At 38.0% G+C, this 20446-nt stretch overlaps 1 protein-coding gene across 1 annotated transcript; it reads left to right on the top strand.

Moving 5' to 3' along the window:
* Positions 1 to 220: 220 nt before the first annotated feature.
* On the top strand, positions 221 to 13440 carry LOC149588696 (uncharacterized). The gene is made up of 3 exons (XM_089862080.1): positions 221 to 5470; positions 7470 to 7592; positions 13318 to 13440. The coding sequence occupies exons 1-3, from the start codon at positions 221 to 223 to the stop codon at positions 13438 to 13440; spliced, it is 5496 nt and encodes a 1831-aa protein (XP_089718206.1).
* Positions 13441 to 20446: the final 7006 nt, after the last annotated feature.

The raw sequence follows: 20446 nt of genomic DNA, 5'->3' as shown, positions 1-20446 counted from the left end.
AACATGAATTTTTCAGTCGGTTCATTTTAGAAGTGAAAGAAAATAAATAAAAATAATTAAGCTCTCCCAACAAAAACAAAAGAACTAAGCTATGCGGTCATTTCATGGTGCCGAAACCCGGGACTTAAATTGATTAATTAAATTAATTAATTAACGAACCGCGAAGTAAAAAAAAAATAAAAAAAATAAAAAAAAATAAAATTCTTAAAATAAAATAAACATGGCGACGCCGACCGGCATTAACGTACCACCTTCACCAGAAGAAGTTGCGCAAGCCATAAAAAATGCTTCAGACTTAAAGAAGCTGAAAGCGTTAAGAAAACCAGTAAGAAGTAATACCACATCAACAATCAACACCTTGGAGACGCTAATTCTAGACGACCCGCTAAACTCTGACGATATTGAAGACCATTTGGAAATTTTGGCGATTAAGGAAACGAGCCTGATGGATTTGGATTCGAAAATCCTGGATGTTATGCCCGATAACGACGCTGAACTGAAAGCAGAAGGAGCGTCTCAAGAAAAATATAAAGATGATATCGCTAACGTCAGGATTCGAGTGAAAAGAAAACTAAAAAGAGCTGGAATTAATTTGGAATCCCTACCAGTAACTGGCTCATCAGCAAATTCAACCGCTTCAGAGCCACAAGCTAACCTGAACATTGCGGCTCAACACGCGAGACTTCCACCTTTAATCATCAACAAGTTTGGAGGCGATGTCACTGAATTTAATGGCTTCTGGAGTCTGTTCGAAACAACAGTGGACTCTAATACATCGTTGTCTAAGGTACAAAAATTTACATACTTAAAATCATATTTAGAAAAAGAGGCCCTTCAGAAACTGTCTGGAATGAAACCATCAGATAAGAACTATGATGAGGCAGTTAAGATATTAAAACATAATTTTGGAAGAGACGAATTAGTCACTAATTCCCATATGCAAAAATTATTAACCTTAGAACCTGTACGTAGCTCTAGTGATTTAAATAGTCTTAAAAAAATGTATGATACATGCGAGACGCATATTCGTAGTTTAAGGTCTCTAGGACATGATACCGCTGTGAACGGTGCGTTTTTATGCCCAAAACTCTTGGGTTGTTTACCGAAAGATATAAGATTGCAATATACTAAAGAACGAGGTAGAGCGGGTGAATTTGATGTTGACGCCTTGATCGATTATTTACGCGTGGAAGTTGAGAGTAGAGTAACTTGTGAAATGCTCGGTGACAATAGCAGTCAACAAAGGGTTGAATCATCGTCGTATGATAAAACCATTAGATTCAATAATAAACCAAGGCCACCTAGGTTTGAAAATAATTTCAATAAACCAAAAAATCAAAACGGAAGCGCGTCGGTTTTCCACGCGTCTACCAGAATGCGAAACGTATTTTGCATTTTTTGCCGTGTTGACTCGCACGCGACGTCTTATTGCCCCCAATTCACCCTAGAAGAGAAAAAGAAAATGATTTCGGACGCAAATCGGTGCTGTATTTGTACGCGTTTCGGTCACGAGTCGAAAAACTGTCCCTCCCCGTATAATTCGTGTCGGCTTTGCGGGAAAAAACACAACGTTGCTATCTGCGATAGAAATGAAACCCATAAATCCAAGGGCCAAAAGAAACAAGAAAATAAACAGCAAGCGACAAAACAAGAAGATTCCGCCGAAACATTAAGCGTTGAAGCAAATTTAGTAACCTGTTCTAAGACCGTCCTATTACAAACGGCTCATGCTTTAGCAAAAAACCTCGAGCATGGAAATGAAGAAGAAGTTCGCTGCCTTTTGGATCCAGGAAGCCAAGCGTCCTTCGTAGAGGAAGAAATATCAAAACGGCTAAACTTACCTATAATTGGAGAATGCCCTATAGAACTCAATCTATTCTCGGAAAAAAGATCCAAAGATCAAGTGCGAAAACTAGTTAAATTATCGCTAAGAAATACAGAAAAAACAGGAGAATTGATTGAAATTATCGCCATCGAAGTTCCCTACATTTGCCAAGCAGTAACTATGGTAGGCTGCGAAAATATTAAAAAAGAAATGAGAAAAAGGGGCATGCAAATTGCCGATAAAACGTGTGACACTGCGCCTTTAAAATCAAGCGCAGGGGTCCTAATCGGAGGCGATGTGTATTGGGAATTCGTAACGGGACGCATTGAAAGATTCACGCCAAGGCTAGTAGCTGTTGAAACAACCCTGGGGTGGGTTATTCAAGGACCGGCGAAAATTGGCCAAGTTTCGGTCGGTACCTACGCGGTAAACGTCATGAACTTAAGTCTAGACGAAAATACAATATCAAAGACCTTACAATCCTTTTGGAACTTGGAAAGTATGGGAATAAAAGAAAAACAAGAAGCAGAGCCATCGGCTAGTGAAACACTAGACAAATTCAAAAGAGAAATTAAAATTGAAGACGGAAGATACAGTGTTACCTTCCCCTGGAACACGGACAAAAACAATTTACCAGATAATCACGCCGTAGCAACAAAAAGAATGGAAGGCTTGATTAGAAGATTTAACAGGAACCCAGAATTATATCAAGAATATAAGAGCATTATCGAAGATCAAATCAAGCAAGGAATTGCGGAAATAGTAGAAAAACCAGAAATAAAGCCCGTCGGAACCTATTACATACCACACCAAGCGGTGGTAAGGGAGTCCAGTACCACCACCAAAACAAGAGTGGTGTTTGACGCTTCTTCCAAAGAAAAAGGAGCGCCATCCCTCAATGATTGTATGGAATCAGGACCAAACCTCAACCCTGATCTTAACAAGATGATTCTAAAGTTTCGCGGGCATAAAGTAGCGGTGACAGCAGACATTGCTAAGGCTTTCCTCCAGGTGGCGTTACAGCCGCAAGAAAGAGATTCCGTCCGATTCCTCTGGACGGTGGAAAATGAAGAGGGGGAAATTCAAAGGAACAAATATCAGGTGGTCAGGATGGCGCGCGTGCCCTTCGGGGTAACGGCCAGCCCTTTCCTTCTCGCAGCGACCGTGAAATTTCACATTGAGCCGTACAAAAAGACGGAGCCTGATGTTTACACAATTTTAAACGAACAACTTTACGTTGACGATTTGGCTAGTGGCGAAGACAACACGGAAGCCGCGTATGAACTTTCCGTCAAAGCATCGACAATTTTAAAAGAAGCAAAAATGGAGCTACGAAAGTGGCAGACTAACGATGAAAAATTAAGATTAAAATGGGATGAAGAACCTGCTGATCCAGATGCAGGTTTGAAATTCGAAGGGGATAGGAATCCTACTCCACAGAAAATCTTGGGATTAAAATGGGATCCCGAAAATGACACTTTGTCTATTGACTTGGATAAACTAATAGTCATTGTGGAAGAAAATCAAAACACAAAGAGATTCGTACTCAGTGCTGTAGCTCAAGTATTTGACCCGGTGGGAATACTTTCACCATTCGTCATCAGGGCCAAATTCATATTTCAAGCTCTATGGGAGCGGGGACTGGGTTGGGACGATACCCTCCCAGATAATTTGAGTCACCAGTTTAAACAATGGTGCGAAGAAATGAAGGAATTAAAGGATTTAACCATTCCAAGATGCTATTATAGCGAGCAAGTACAAAACATCAATGAAAAGGAACTTCATTGTTTCAGCGACGCGAGCCAGAAAGCTTACAGCGCCGTCGTTTATCTACGATACGTAACATTATCGGGGAAGATAAAAGTGGTTTTCGTTACCTCCAAAACAAGAGTAGCGCCACTTAAGAAAATCACGCTCCCAAGGCTAGAACTTATGGGATGCCTACTAGGCGCCCGGCTGGTCACGAATGTGGAACAAACATTTAACGAAAACATAAAATTGGTTATGTGGACGGACTCTATGATTGCCCTGCATTGGGTGAAAGGACCATCCAAAAATTGGAAACCCTTTGTACAGAACCGTGTGGCAGAAATCCAGCAGCTAATTGATCCAAAAAACGTTAATCATTGCCCCGGAATCGAGAATCCGGCAGACATTCCATCTAGAGGGGCCAAACCCAAAGAAATGAAAGACAATCCGCTATGGTTTGGAGGACCAACTTGGTTAGCAAAAGATGAGTCTCACTGGCCATCTGCATGCGTAAGCGATGTAAAATTAGAAGAAATAGAAACAGAGAAAAGAAAGGTGGTTTTGACGATCAGTATTGACGAGAAAATAGGAATACAGTACGTAGTTGACCTTCAAAGATACAGTTCCATAAATAAAGCCTTCAGAATAGTAGCTTGGATAAACAGATTCAAAGAAAAAAGCTTGGGCAAAGACACAAAAGTTGGTCCTATTACCGCTGAGGAAATGTGGCAATCTGAAGCAAGATTTATCAAAGACATTCAAGAAAACGATTTTTCTCAAGAAATAAAGAATTTAAAAGAAAAAAAACCATTGCCGAAAAGTTCGGACATCGCTTCGCTCAAACCCTTTCTTAATGAAGATGGCGTTCTCTGCGTTGGTGGAAGATTAGAAGAAGGAAATTTGAGTTACGAAACAAAACATCCAATTATATTAAAGAAAAATCAAGAACTCTCAAAACTTCTCATGATGAGAAGCCACGAGGAAGTCATGCACTGTGGAATTCAAGCCACTGCAACCCAATCACGAGAACGTTACTGGATTATAGCTGGGAGACAATTAGCGCGAAACGTCGTCAAAAATTGCTACAAATGCAAACGAACCAACGCCAAAGCTGGTCAAGAAGAAACAGGATTACTCCCGAAAGATCGTATCGTCGAGTCAGAACCCTTCACTGTGGTCGGTATAGATTATGCCGGCCCGCTAATTGTCAAAATAGGAAAAGAAGAAGAAAAATGTTACATTTGTTTGTATACATGCGCGGTTACACGAGCTATCCACCTCGAACTCGTTCCCGCTTTAACCACTTATGAGTTCTTAATGTCACTGAGGAGAATGATTTCGCGACGCGGCTTACCCTCGGTTATATACTCCGACAACGCAAAAACGTTTAAAAGAGCAGATAAAGACTTGTGCAAAATTTGGGAAAGCATCCATTGTGATCAAGTTCGACAGTATTTTGGAAATAAAGGCATCATTTGGAAATTCATTATTGAAAAAACCCCTTGGGCAGGGGGCTTCTACGAAAGAATGGTGAAAACAACAAAAAGTATTTTAAGAAAAACACTAGGAAAGGCCTTGCTGACTTATCAGGAAATGGAAACTGTGGTCATCGAGACTGAGGCAGTCATAAATTCAAGGCCTATTAGTTACGTTTTCAATGATGCCAATGAGCCAGAACCATTGTCGCCATCCCACATGTTGATTGGGAAAAGAATAACACGCTTACCCGCTCAAAAAATAAAAGAAAGCCAATTACCAAAAACTCAATCGGAATTTACCAAGCGTTATCGGTATCGCTCCACGGTAATGGAGAGACTATGGAAAAGATGGCGGGATGAATACCTCCTAGAATTAAGAAACGCGCACCACATTAAACTTGCCAAACAAAATAGAAAGGTTAGTGTCGGTGACGTCATGATCATACATGAAGAGAAAGTTCCCAGACACTACTGGAAGTTAGGTGTTGTGACAGAAGTACATGACGGGCGCGACGGAAAAGTTAGGTCGTGTTCGGTTAGAATGCCAAATAACCATGTAATTAAGCGTCCCATTCAGTTGCTTTACGCTCTAGAAATTAATGCTAACTAAAAAAAAAATAATTTGGTAATACTAACGTATTACGCGGGGCAGTGTGAAATCCTGTAGTTTCAATATAGGTTTTTTATACAACTTAATTAATGTATTTCTTGTGTAGTGATTAATGTATTTCTTTTGTATTTAATGTATTGTTTTGCAACTTAATGTATTTCTTGTATTTGATATAATTCTGTTGTGACTTGGTTTAAAACTTAATAATTTTGTTAAATTTGTAATTTTGTACGTAAAAAAGAAAGAAAAGCTTGATCGAGGTCCCTTTGTGAGGGGGAGAGATCGCTGGCGCCAAGATTCCGCGATAGGAGCCACCGCGTTCCTCCGGAATGCACACCTTGGCACTAGAGGTGAAGAAAAGGGGTAAAGCCTCAGCGATCTCTCCATGACCATATAAGGAAATTGTCGAAAGTCGTTGGGTTTAGGGGACCATTATTGGTCAGCACTAAACCACGCTTTTTGAATGTGAAAAAAAAAAAGAGAAGAGAGACTCTCGCAGTCACTAAATTTTCAGATCGCTCTTGGCTCCCTATGAGTTAAGACGACTCACGTAAAATAAAATAAAAAATAAAAAGTAACAAAAAAAAGGAGTACGTTTTACTTAGAAAAAAATAAGTTAACCCTAACATGAATTTTTCAGTCGGTTCATTTTAGAAGTGAAAGAAAATAAATAAAAATAATTAAGCTCTCCCAACAAAAACAAAAGAACTAAGCTATGCGGTCATTTCAAGCTATACTACATCTGTTTATAGCATAATCCTTTCGTTATTAATAACCAGAAGAACGCTACTATGTCGGTCAAATGAACTTTTATTTGACAATAGGCCTAGTGAATCCAAAAGTAAACGCTTGGGTTTGGTTTTCGTTTCTGTAATGCAGAGACGTAAACGCTTGGGTTTGGTTTTCGTTTCTGTAATGCAGAGACATAAACGGTTCAGAGTGGGCCGAAAGTTAAATACACTTTTAAATAATCAGGCTTAGATTATATAATTGAATATAGCATCATGGTGAAAATCTAGGTCGCGTTCAGCAGAGCTCAGCGCTGTTAACAGTGTCATACAGAAGGGAATTTGTTTTTGAATTTTGACTCACGGTGCTCAGCGCTGAGCCAGCGCGGTCACCAAAGAAAATAGTCGGGTTTTTGGATAACGTGACGTAAAACGCGTAGTTCTCAGCTTGGTTACTGACACGGAGAGGTAATATTTTGGTTTTCCCAACTTGTTTAATTCGAACTCTGAATATGAATATCGATTTAACACATGTTCACTGTCCCTTTAACCTTTCTCGAAATTAAAAATCTCAGTTCTCGGAATTTAAAATTGCGAAATAGAAATCAAAGTGCGAGTGTCACACAGAGTAACCAACATTCTTGATTTTGGAATCGAGGCATTCTTGCCCCGAATTCGTAAGAAGGCGAGCGACTTTTTTTTCTACCAATTTGTCATGTACATACATATCTTTAGCTATACTCTCGAGTCGAGTCGTGTGTCAAATTTTTGCAAATCTTTCCGTCTATTTGGGGCCCGTTATTTTTCTATGTCAAAGAATAGAAATCGCTCTCTTGAGCCCAATTCTCAGTTTGTCTCCAGGATGAGAAAAAGAACTTAAGAAGGCGGGAAGAAAAGACTGACTTAGAAAAAGACAAATAAATAGAATATCGCCTCTTTCCCGAGTGGAATATAGTTCTTGTGAAGCTTAGTTTAGAACTAGAAAAATCCACGTGCTTCGCTACTGGCATTTAAAATAAACATAAATAGTTATTTGAAAGTTCTTAACCAATAAATGGGTGAATAAATATTTAAAACAGAATGAAGTTAATGGTTTTATCAAAGACGATCTAAAACCGATTGATGTAATTAGAAACGAGGACTATTACGTCGCCATTGGTTTAGTTTCGTCTGCTAAACCGAAGCACTTACCCTTACTTCTGGTCCAAAACCAGTTTATTAATTGCTTGGACTAGTTTTTAAATTCAAGAAGTGGTGATTACTGGTCCTCAGGACCAGTTTATTAATTACTTATATATAAGAGAACAAAGGTTCGGACCAGTCCGTAGAGCAGTTTATTTATTCGGACACTAGGGTGGGTCACTGGTCCCAAAGGGTAGTTTAAAAAACATTCTTATTTTCCAGACTGCTTACCTCTCTCAGTCCGTGTGGGTAAGAGGTTCGATTTAGCAGACGCCACAATGGCGGTAGGCGCAGTTTTCCTCGTTTCCAGACTGCATACCTCTCTCAGCCCGTATGGGTAAGAGGTTCGATTTAGCAGACGCCACAATGGCGGTAGGCGCAGTTGTCCTCGTTTCCAGACTGCTTACCTCTCTCAGCCCGTATGGGTAAGAGGTTCGATTTAGCAGACGCCACAATGGCGGTAGGCGCAATTGTCCTCGTTTCCAGACTGCTTACCTCTCTCAGCCCGTATGGGTAAGAGGTTCCATTTAGCAGACGCCACAATGGTGGTAGGTGCAGTTGTCCTCGTTTCCAGACTGCTTACCTCTCTCAGCCCGTATGGGTAAGAGGTTCGATTTAGCAGACGCCACAATGGTGGTAGGCGCAGTTGTCCTCGTTTCCAGACTGCTTACCTCTCTCAGCCCGTATGGGTAAGATCGAGGTTCGATTTAGCAGACGCCACAATGGCGGTAGGCGCAGTTGTCCTCGTTTCCAGACTGCTTACCTCTCTCAGCCCGTATGGGTAAGAGGTTCGGTTTAGCAGACGCAACAATGGCGGTAGGCGCAGTTGTCCTCGTTTCCAGACTGCATACCTCTCTCAGCCCGTATGGGTAAGAGGTTCGGTTTAGCAGACGCCACAATGGCGGTTGGCGCAGTTGTCCTCGTTTCCAGACTGCTTACCTCTCTTAGCCCGTTTGGGTAAGAGGTTCGATTTAGCAGACGCCACAATAGCGGTAGGCGCAGTTGTCCTCGTTTCCAAACTGCTTACCTCTCTCAGCCCGTATGCGTAAGAGGTTAGATTTAGCAGACGCCACAATGGCGGTAGGCGCAGTTGTCCTCGTTTCCAGACTGCTTACCTCTCTCAGTCCGTATGGGTAAGAGGTTCGATTTAGCAGACGCCACAATGGCGGTAGGCTGTTCATCTAAGGTATAGTGTTATGATACTTAACCTTTCCTTTAAAAAACCGGTGTTTAAATAAAAATTTTAACATTTATGGTTTTGAGTAGCGTAAATTTCGATTAGGAGAACTCGACTTTCTTTAGAAGTTACACTAAAGAATGCCTTTTTCTTTTGGTTCTGTACAAATTAAGCGTCTCAAACACTATAATATGTTTTCTCCCTACTTGCTAAAAAGAGCTTTTCAACGCAGTTTATTTCGTGCGTTTTCTTCTAGAATTTATCAGTTTAGAATAGAATTTTTTCCAACAGAATTTCTTTGTTCTTTTTCGATGTGGATAGTTAGGTATGGTGTTCTTAGTTGAGACATTAGATGAAACCCACAATACCGTAGAAAAACCAATCTTTCTATGTTACAAGCACTCTGATTTCCTTAAATAACTTGGTTCATGTTGGAAGACCGAAAAGATGCAATGGAAAATTTTTCGTTTGAAAATAAAAATTTGTGTATTCTCAGTTTCGTCGTTCAAAGGAATGTGTCAATAGATTTGTATGTTGTGTTGCATTAATTGGAAGGAGTGTAGGTAAATGTCATTGAAAACAAAGATTTTAGAGGGAAAGTTCATGTAACGTAACATTATATCTTAAAAGAACGGCCTTTTTCTTAATATAAAAAGGAAAAATATTAAAAACTAAATAAATGATATCTTATTACAAAGTAATTAGCATTTAATTGGTCTTAAAAACGAGGACTGCCGCGTCATCCGCCCATGGAAGAAGAAGGGTGTAATGGAATGGTGAGGTGAATAGACCTAAAAATAAAATAAACAAGCTGGCCATATATATACGCCCGTTAAGCGGCAGATTGACAATGAAGCAAGCGCCATCTAGTGAACAGAAATACAAACTCAAAGGTGAAATTTTTTCATTGGCTGAAAACATTCTGACACTAAAATTCTGCCTCTGCGCATTTCTAAGCGAACCAATAAGATCACCCCTCATTCGTGAAAGCCCGGTTTAGAAACTCGTATGGCCGTTGTAAGTTTTGAATGAATTTATTTTTAGGTGTATAGGCAGACGGCTACGCGAAATGTAGGGTCACTTGGGACATTTCTCCTCTCCCTATTGGCACTAGCTGTAACTCGATTACTGCTCTGCGCAATATTGGCGCGCAAGCAGAAAGAGGGGTACACTGTTTAGATCCGCTCTCTACCGCCACTACTACTGCGCAGAAGCTTTCAACATTGGTGATAAACTCGGGAAGGAGGGATGAAAAGGGGGAAGTTACGATTTTTCAACGCGCTCTCTTTAACACTATAGGACCCTTCCATGACCCTTCTTCTTCCATGATCCGCCATTGGTTTGGGGACGTCTGCTAAATCAAACATACCTTACCCTTACCTCTCTCTGCAGCCTGTGAGAATTCAAGCAATCCCGTTCGATTTAGCAGACGCTACTAAACCAATGGCTGCTGGCGCAGTAGTCCTAGTTTTTAAAATGCTGATTATTTTTCTGATAATAATTGGTCATTATTTCTTTTTAATATTTAATTCCTTTTATATTTAGAAAAAGGCCGAACTTTTAAGGTATAATTTTATACCTTAACGTTTCCTTTAAATGTAAAAATAAAATATTATCAATTGAATCGTGAAATCGATTCATATTTTGATTGTAAAAATTACCATATTCTCAGTTGGTACGTTGAAATAAATAAAGATTTCATAAAAACCGAGAGTATCCTATTAAAACCTTCTGGTATTCGATATTTATTACTCCCAAATTTTGATCGGTATTTTACTAGCAATATTCTGGAAATTACAGATAAATAGCAATGATAGCCCGTCGCAAAATTATACCATCCCTTTAGTTTAAGCCCGTTTACGTGTGCTGGAATAAAAACTGCGATGTTTTTCTTGAGAAATGTCATTAATTAAAATGTCACCTTTGTGTTTAGACAGGCGTTGATTTTTTTATATTTTCCATTAGTTGTCTTTTGGGACGATGCCATATTTATTTGGCTCTATTTTGGAAATGTTAATGTTTCTTAATAAGGCCCATATGGAGAACCCGAGTTTGTGCAAGCTTTTACGGATTTATAGATAGCCGAAATTTTATTTAAATTTTGTGTCGATAATGCAGATAAACGCCCTCAGCTATTCAAAGTTTTGGAAGAATAGTTTTTTTTCAACCACTCCAGGAAATTTTTATAAAACTTTGGTCGACTTTTTAATATTTGCTGGAAGTTTTCAGATATTTACAGATATGAAAAATTGTTAGAAAAATATCAGAATTTAGCTAATGGGTTAATAAAAATTTGCGTCATTTTCTGTAAAAAAATTGCTTTTTTGCCAAAATCGAGTTGGGTAAAGCTGAAAATTTGATAAAAAAAAATAGTAAAGTGTTCCAATAATTCTCCTAATGCCAAAAAATTAAAATTACAACCATAAGCTAATTAGAAATGTTCCACAAGTTTGTCACTGGTTACTGAGAGCTTGTCTTGAAGTGACGTAGGGGAAACGTCATAGATTCGTGTAAAGTGACGCCTGGTTAGGCGCTGTCAAAGGCTTAGTACTGCAGACTAAATGGAAGGTGGAAGTCCTGCAAAACCGTGTGTAGTCAAGTCTCGCGTCGTTCTCGAACTAGCTCGAGTGTCATACTTATCAATTGTTGTGAATCAACTGCCTTATATATAAATTTCAAAAAATTGTTAAAGAGGCATACGCTTGAATTCAAACGTCAACAATAGCTATGTTTAAAACAATTTTAGGAATAAAGTTTCTTAAAACGATTTAACTAGAATTAAAGTAAATTAATGGCTATTAAAATAATTAATATCTATTATATTTATTTAATTAAAGAAAAATTTCTTAATTGCGTCTCGACTCGGAGAGGTATATTTTGGTTTCCCAACTTGTTTCAAGTTATTATAAAATGAAATAAATTGCAATTAAACGTAGTCGTGTTGTAGGTACAGTTCGGTTACCCAAATATGTTCTAGTACGGAGATTTATTCGGCAGATAATCTATTTAAAAACAAGTTAAGAAGTCACAACACATCAAGCATAAAGGACCCCTAACGTGACCTGAAAGCGATAACCCCTAGAAGACCCCTAAACCCCTAAAAAACCAACCATCCCCTTCCCTATTTCCTTTCAAAGGTTCCGTAAACAACTTATAACCAAAGCCATTCAACTAAAAACATTAACTAAGCCTAAAATGAAATTCATCGCTTTAGACCTGCAGAATCGGTGCGGGAGTACGCTCCTCGTTAAAAATCTCTAAACCGTGATGGGAAATAGGCTATATTATTCAGAAGTCGGTGGGTTCTTTGAATAACTCGACACAGGCCGTGGAATGATCTTCCACGGATTCCATGGAACTGAAAAGACCGGCAACCCGACTTTGGCGAAAAGTCATCTAGCCCTCACTCAGTCCCCGTACACTCTTCCGTCATTTCATAAGATAATAATTTTTCCCTGTAAGTTAAAGTGACGCGTAAGGAAGTGGCCGAAAGGAACGATTTTTCTTCAAAGCATTCAAATCTACGGCAAATTTATCGTCACTCTGAAGTCACCAAGAATGAATTCAGGATACAATAAGAACATTGTCCCCTGGTACCGTGAAGTCATACTTCTTTCAAAAACTGTTACCATGGACTAAGCAATACTAAAGGACCGATGGCAGCCCGTAGAGCCCCATACTAAGCGACTAAACCACCAACGTTAAGCTTACTTCCCCCTTTTCAGCCCCAAAATGGTCGGGGGGTTATAAAAATACTGAGTCAAATGCCGGACAAAGCTAGCGCCATCTAGACAAAGTAAGACGTTAGCTGCTTCCCTCTTTAGAACGTTGATTCCCCCATATGCCCCCCCACTATCCGGTTTGCTACTATCTCCCGCTAGAAGGCGAATTAACAAGTATTTTTCAACTTTCTCCCTCTGCCATCCGTCCTTTAGTATTGCTTTGCCCATGCTGTTACCGACTTCGTTCTAGGTAACGCCTTAAAATCCGTTTTTAGCGCCATCGGTGGGTTATAAATCAACTAAAGTGGCTGGTATCGCATTCATCTTCACTGACCTTAAGCCTTGGCGTTATACGCCTAAGTTTGGGAAATCCGTTGTACTGAATTTGCCCCAGATATATCTGGCTCTCTAATAGAAAAAATCTACGTTCTTTATAACTTCATTATGGACCACTCTTCTTAAATATTAACGATTTTAACAGTTTTGTTCTTGACACCCACACCAACACTCCTAGACCTTGGAGACTCCATATTCCCAAAAATATAGGCCCCTCCCTCATACTATGAAAAGTATGACTTCGTGGCGCCAGCATTGCATCGTTTCAATGTTCTTATGGTATCCCGAATTCGTTCTTGAAGTCACTGACAAATCAGTTCAATTTGTCATGTAAAAACATTTCTAACAAAATCATAGAAGCCACTGACAAATCAGATATCATTTCATCAATCAAATCTCATAAATAATTCAAACTATTAAAATCACTGTCATTTCCGATAAATTAGTCGAATCACATAGAATATGAAATTTAATGATTAGTGAATCGTTTATGTCCCTCAATTTATTCAGAGCAATCACTGTCAAATCATGAAAATCATTTATATCACTGTCATTAAAATCAAAGTAATCATGAAAATCGAAGAAATGACAGTCGAATCATTAAAATCGAAGAAATCACTGTCGAATCATTAATATCAGAGCAATCACTTACAATTCATTAAAATTAGAACAATCACTATCTATTCATTAAAATCAGACCAGTCACCATCTATTCATTAAAATCAGACCAATCAATGTCAAATCAGTAAAATCAGAGCAATCACTGTCGAATCATTCAAATCAGAGCAATAACTATATATTCATAAAAATCATAGTAACCAATTTTAAGTCATTAAAATCAGAGCTAGGACTGCCGAATAATTTTAATCAGGGCAATCACTGTCAAATCATTTAAATCAGAGAAGTCACTGTTAAATCATTAAATCAAGAACCAAATTGTTCAATTGCTTCAAATACCGAGGATTCAACTCATTTTATTCAATGCCAAATTATCCTCATCAGTCAACTCTTGAAAATCATCGGATTCCATTAGATGAATTGATCGAATTTCAAATGATGATCACCATTTCCGAGCCATTTTTAAACGTCTTTATCCGATCTGTATAGAACATTATCCTCGCATCGAGATCACTTTTTTCTATTTTATGAGATACAGACCTATCCATCTACTGGCCACGTTACACAAATATTTCTACAAACGCTATTTAAACTTATAGGAAGTTATTATTTACTTAAGCTCGTATATAATAAGTCAATCGTCGCTCGGGTGGTTTTTCTTCCTTCTCTAGAACCGCACGGGTCAAATATACAAGTAGATCAGCGGACCCCCTCTACCCCAAAAAACGCCCGTTCAGGGTGATCGTATTTCCAAAATTTCCCGTCAGTCGTCCCGAAAAAAAAACCCAATTCATGTTTTCTCAATTCTTCAAATTAAATTTCAATAACCGTAAACTAATTTTCAATAAAAGGTACAGCTCACTCACGAATTCAAAATAGGCCTTATGTTTGTGATAAATTGCCAGCGCTTTAGATCAATAAAAGATAACCCATAAATAAATAAAACTCGCTAAGAACTAAAATATAATCATAAGTGGATCATATTACAGCTCCCTATAAGTACTGGACGTAGGTTATCCTTTTGTTAACAGCGTTTCCTTCCAAGACATCCAAGCCCGCCATCTATAGCTCAGTTTTACAAGTATTGTTTGCCCATTAACCCGGATCTGGAGTTTCGTTAGCCTACGGAAGTTCCGGTTGATGGTAGCCTAATGGCTGTCAGACCGCCGTCAGTGTCGTGGTTAGTGTGAAGCTTGTTACCACGTTATAATTTTGATTTAGAATGGCTTTTGTTTCTTTGCTAATAAGAAAAAACGTCTAGGACCAATGTAATTAATTACAATCGTCGCATGCCCAAATGAAAGACACATCTGATCACAATTCATATGTGATATTAAAATCACATAACCGTAAGCGACTAAAACGTTTTGTAAAACTGAAAAAAAAGTGACCTGCATCTATCGCGAACGGAAAACGTTAAAGCATTGAAAAAATTTGTCAGACTTTAAAAAGTAAAACAAATTTGTATGTCGACGCACATAACCGATGATTAGTAATAAATCAGTCCAACTATCCCCGCTAAAAACCTATAAATCGGTAGTGTATTTGGGATGCACTAAAAATGTTCTAGCATGATGAAGGCTATTTTGAACATTTGAATTCATATTAATTTCCTTTTCAACACAAGCGTTTAAAAATTGTGCGAAATACCTATAGACGCCAATTTTTTTTTAAAATCGGAAAAATAAAGTGGACTTCTACTATTATATTAACAACCCAACACTATGCATGGAACAACTTGTTTCCTTCCGCGTTCTTCTCTCTTAAACCTTTCCTCATTGGCTACCACTTACTTCCGTTTGCTTGCCCCCCTTTTTAAAAATTTCTTTCGCGCCAAAATCGTTCCTCTGGTTTAGTTCACAAATTCGCCGCTGCGTTTCGCATATACCCTCTTCCCTTCAGCGCTGGGAGACAATGCTGATGCACAGCGATGTTATATCGTCCAGTACTTCTAGGGAGCTGTAATATGATCTACTTCTGATATAATCGAATAAACTAATCAAATTTAATGGAAAAGTACAGGTTACATAATTAATTATACCTTAAAAGAACGGCCTTTTTCTAAATATAAAAGGAATTAATTATTAAAACATAAATAAATGATCTCTTATTACAATATGATAATTAGCATTTAATTAGTCTTAAAAATAATCAAGGACGACTGCGTCATCCGCCATTGTCTTTGCGGCGTCTGCTAAAACGAAACGTGAGGAATACTGTGCCGCCGTTCTTACCCCTAACCCTACCTCTAATAATTCAACCAATTCCCTAGTGTAGAGCTCGGCATTTTCGATCAATTATCCACAAATTGGTGGATAAACGATTATTTATAAACAAATTTGTGGATTACAATACGATTTAACATGTAAGTTCTGTGGATATGTTTCGAGTATGGATAAAGATAAAATAACGTGGATAATTGATAGATAATGCCGAGCTCTACCCTAGTGGTTCGATAGCAGACGACACTAAACCAATGGCGGCGGCGGCGCAGTAGTCCTTGTTTTTAAGACTAATTAAATTCCAATTAATTAGTAGTAAGAGATCATTTATTTCTTTTTAATATTTTTCAATTTATATTTGGAAAACGGACGTTCATTTAAGATATAATGTTACGTTACCTGAACTTTTCCTTTAAAAAGGATTCTGAGAATTTTATTTGACAAACAAACTAGAGGTATGGGTTTCGAAGTAGGTCATAAAATTGTCAGACTTCAACAGAGAGAGAAAAAAAGGCGCATTAATAAACAATAGGGGTGGCCATTTCCGGCGGACCAATATTTTTCATCTTTTGTTTATAAGACAGGCGTGAAATATGCCATATTTACATCAGCACCTCTCCTTAAAGCAAAATAATCAAACGGGGAATACGCATGCAATTCCTGTTGATGTCGTTTCTACGAGAGCTTTTGAAAGATATAGCTAAAAACGAACAAACCTATACTAGGTTATGTAAAATCCTACCTTTGAGGGGTAAATATTCTGGTATAATCGGCTTTTGTGTGTTAATTAATTTAGGTCAAAAGTAATTGCTAATTATCGTAGAATTGAACATTGGAAGGAGTAGAATTTAAGACTTAAAAAACTGCAGGTTTTCTATGGGATCGAAGATCTAACCCTTCCATGCAATGTTCGACTCTAGAATTATCAGTCTTGAAAACCTAGAGATTACCGTAATTTTTAATAATAGTAATTTACCTGGTACGTTACCGATTAAAATTTATGGTATTTTAATTATATTTTCACTGGCTTATTACCGGTAAATTACCATTCTAAAATTACGGTCAGATATAAATCGGTAATTTACGCGGTATTTGGTAAATTACCGGTAATTTACTGACGGTAAACTTGACTTTAATGGCGACATAGTTACATTAGGGGTTGAAAATCGGTCAAATAGTCATATACCACACGTTACACGTCCCATTTCTGACCAATGCCTCGTCTAGAAATTTTAAACATATAAATATTGTAGTTAATGGACTTCCATGCATTGAAACATCGGCTGCTAAAAGTGCCAACTATCTTTGAAAGGACCAACGCTTGACGTCCTTGCACCGAATCAAGTCAATTCAACAGGTAATATCACTTAAGTTTGACATCTTAGTTTCTCATTTTCTCGTGCTCGATTTCAAAGAAGAAATCCTCGGAAGGACACACTTCAGGAGCTAGTTGTAGTCAGTGTAAGTATAGAATAACACATGTTTCTGAGTAAAGTTCATTAACTTCGACGGAGCTGTAAGATTGTTTGGTCATACTAAGAGAACGTCACCGAAACTAAGAATTGTTTTACTCCATGTACAAAATAATGGAGTTAACCATGTCCCAGAAGAGCAGTTTCCAAAATACCAACCGCAATTTCATAAAAACAGCGGCATTGTTCTAGTGGTCGGCGTTTGGACAAGATAATCTACAGAATTTTGGTTAATCAGTTATTCATGGATAATAATCAGATAATTATTCGTGATTACATTGTATTAATCATAGACTTCCCGTGGATAATTTCAAATTATGAATAAAGATAAAACAAACAGAAATTATCCTATCCAAATGCCGACCACTACGTGTTCAAAACTGCTGTTTTAGAAATAGCAGTTTATAACTTGAGTTTTGATCAATTGTTAACCCTACAGTTTACCTTACCTAAGTAGAATTTGACATTGTACGCTAACTTAACCTATCCTAACCTAAACTGACCCTAATACTACTGGGGTTCAAATAACGTAAACAAACCTACACCTAAACGACCATCGTTTTTCACTTCTCGGTTAATTTGTACTGTTCATTTGGGACTGCTGTAACGGTACGCCGCATTTACAATTAGAACCGCTGTATTGGGAACTGCTGTTGATTTTTGATCAATTATTAACCCTACAGTTTACCTTATCTATTAAGTAGAATTTGACATTGTACGCTAACTTAACCTATCCTAACCTAAACTGACCCTAATACTACTGGGGTTCAAATAACGTAAACAAACCTACACCTAAACGACCATCGTTTCTCACTTCTCGGTTGTACTGTTCATTTGGGACTGCTGTAACGGTACGCCGCATTTACAATTAGAACCGCTGTATTGGGAACTGCTGTTGATTTTTGATCAATTATTAACCCTACAGTTTACCTTATCTATTAAGTAGAATTTGACATTGTACGCTAACTTAACCTATCCTAACCTCAGCTGACCCTAATACTATAGTACTGGGGTTCAAATAACGTAAACAAACCTACACCTAAACGACCATCGTTTCTCACTTCTCGGTTGTACTGTTCATTTGGGAACTGCTGTAACGGTACGCCGCATTTACAATTAGAACCGCTGTATTGGGAACTGCTGTAACGGGTAAACTGTGTTTTCGGGAAACGTCGGTTATAAGTAACGCTATAATGGGTTCCATCAAATGTGGATGAGAGGGAAAGTATGACAATGGCCATAGAGCCTGTGTTAAAAAACGAGGACATCAAATTTTCGCCAATAACTATTTAGTCTACTAGTGACTGATGGACTTGCAAACTCGCGACTGAAAGTAGTTCAGACATTTATACTCCTTGTTTTAACCATAGCCCACTCGATAACGCGCATCATGACGCAAGCTCCTCGCGCTATAGCTAAATTACCGAGATTTATTTTAAACGTATCTAGTTTTATGTGCTCTTCTATTGCTCCGATAACCTTACTAAATCCATATTATACCTTCAAATACCTTTAAAAACATTACCAGCTACTCTGTCCTGACTACAAACACAAATCGAGGAAGTTCTAGCATACACAATAGCAGACGACGGTAACCGCGTAACCGCGAATTAACACAAGACCTATTTTAAGGGAGTAAACAGGCCCAGTATAGCTACGCCATAAAACGATCAACTACGGCGAAACTCTGATGATTCGCGACTTTTGGCCATTTTCATACTTTTCCTCTCATCCACTTTTGGTTCCATTCATACGGGAACTGCTTATGTGAGGTCTTCTCAAAAATGCGCTTAAAAATATTCTTAGCTACTTGAATGAGTTCATGGTTGCCGTCCATATGTTAAAGAACTTTAAAGAGTGACTGTATCTCGTTGGGGTCAATGATAGAAATCAAGAGATCCTATCGTAGTAGCTTGAGTGTCGGCTCTTTCTCAAAGGACCAACGCTTCCCGGGAATCTTAACACGGAAAACCGCGGCCGGCATCCATTCCAACTCGCTACAAACCCGTCCTTCAACGGATCACCCCGAGAAACGAGAAACGGTGGTAGAATTCTACAATACTCGTTAAAAGCATAGCTATGGGGTTATGTTGATGACCTTTATCTGACCTTAGAGGCGCCAGAATGACCGCCGGCAGCACGGGTACAAGTGAGACTCTAGTTTTTTTCCCGCATTCTGTATATGGGGACTAAGGGTGTCGAATAGACCAGAGGGTCTTTCCCCGCGCGTGAGTTCAATCACACGCCATTGGGGGGTGCAACCCCTTCCAAGATCTTCTCCGGAAGTGTCAAGTTTCCGGGCTGGTTTCGATTTAATGGGTTCCCAAATTAACTTTAATTAAAGATTCTATTTCAATTTTAATAACCGGTGTTTAAATTATTTTATTTTAGTTTTGCGATTTCACGTTAGTTTTAAAATTTTGTTGAAAGGCAAGAAAGGCTATTTCTGTCATTACATTTCTTAAATTGTTTTAATGGATTTAATTTGTACACATTTATAAAAGGTTTCACTGATTCTTCAAATTTTGTTTGTTTTAATTAATGCCTAAAATATACTAATTATTACCGTGATATCAGGTATTTTATCCGATTAAACAGTAATTAATTTTTAGAATACATCACGTTTTTTCAACTGATTCAAAAATAATTCAAATTCAAGTAATTTTAATTCAGTGGCGACTCGAATATTTAACGTTCAAGTAATTTTCATTCAATTAGCACTTTATATATAGTTATTTTCTAGGTGATTTCAATTAAATTTTCCGTGCAATTCGTACAATATTTTCGGAGCGATTTGCCCAATATTTTCCGAGAAATTTTCCCAATATTTTCCGAGAAATTTTCCCAATATTTTCCGACAAATTTGCGCAATATTTTCTGAGCTTTTCGTACAAACTTTTCCGAGCTATTTGTACAAAAGTTTCCGAGCGATTCGTACAATACTTTCCGTGCGATTCGTACAATATTTTCTGAGCGATTTAGACAATATTTTCTGAGCGATTTGCACAATATTTTCCAAGCGATTTGCACAATATTTTCCAAGCGATTCGCACAATATTTTCCAAGCGATTTGTAGAAATTTTCCGAGTTATTTGTCTGTGCGATTCGTAAAATATTTTCCTAGCAATTTGTAAAACATTTCCACAGCGATTTCTTCATAATTTCCTCCAGAGATTTCACTAAAAAGGTTTAAGAAATTAAGAACAATTTTTGCAGTAAAATTCCAAGAAATCTCTACACAATTTCAAACGTTCCAAGTTTTCTTTAATTCTTCTCTAAACAATTAAAAAAAATTAAATTAAATAAACAATATTATCCAAGTGATCT

This window comes from Phalangium opilio, unplaced genomic scaffold, assembly GCF_054372755.1.
Source record: "Phalangium opilio isolate 3A_F unplaced genomic scaffold, DU_Popi_V2 ptg000537l_1, whole genome shotgun sequence".
Classification (NCBI taxonomy): domain Eukaryota; kingdom Metazoa; phylum Arthropoda; class Arachnida; order Opiliones; family Phalangiidae; genus Phalangium; species Phalangium opilio.
The sequence above is the reverse complement of the archived record's forward strand: the minus strand, read 5'-3'. Positions and strand labels throughout refer to the sequence as shown.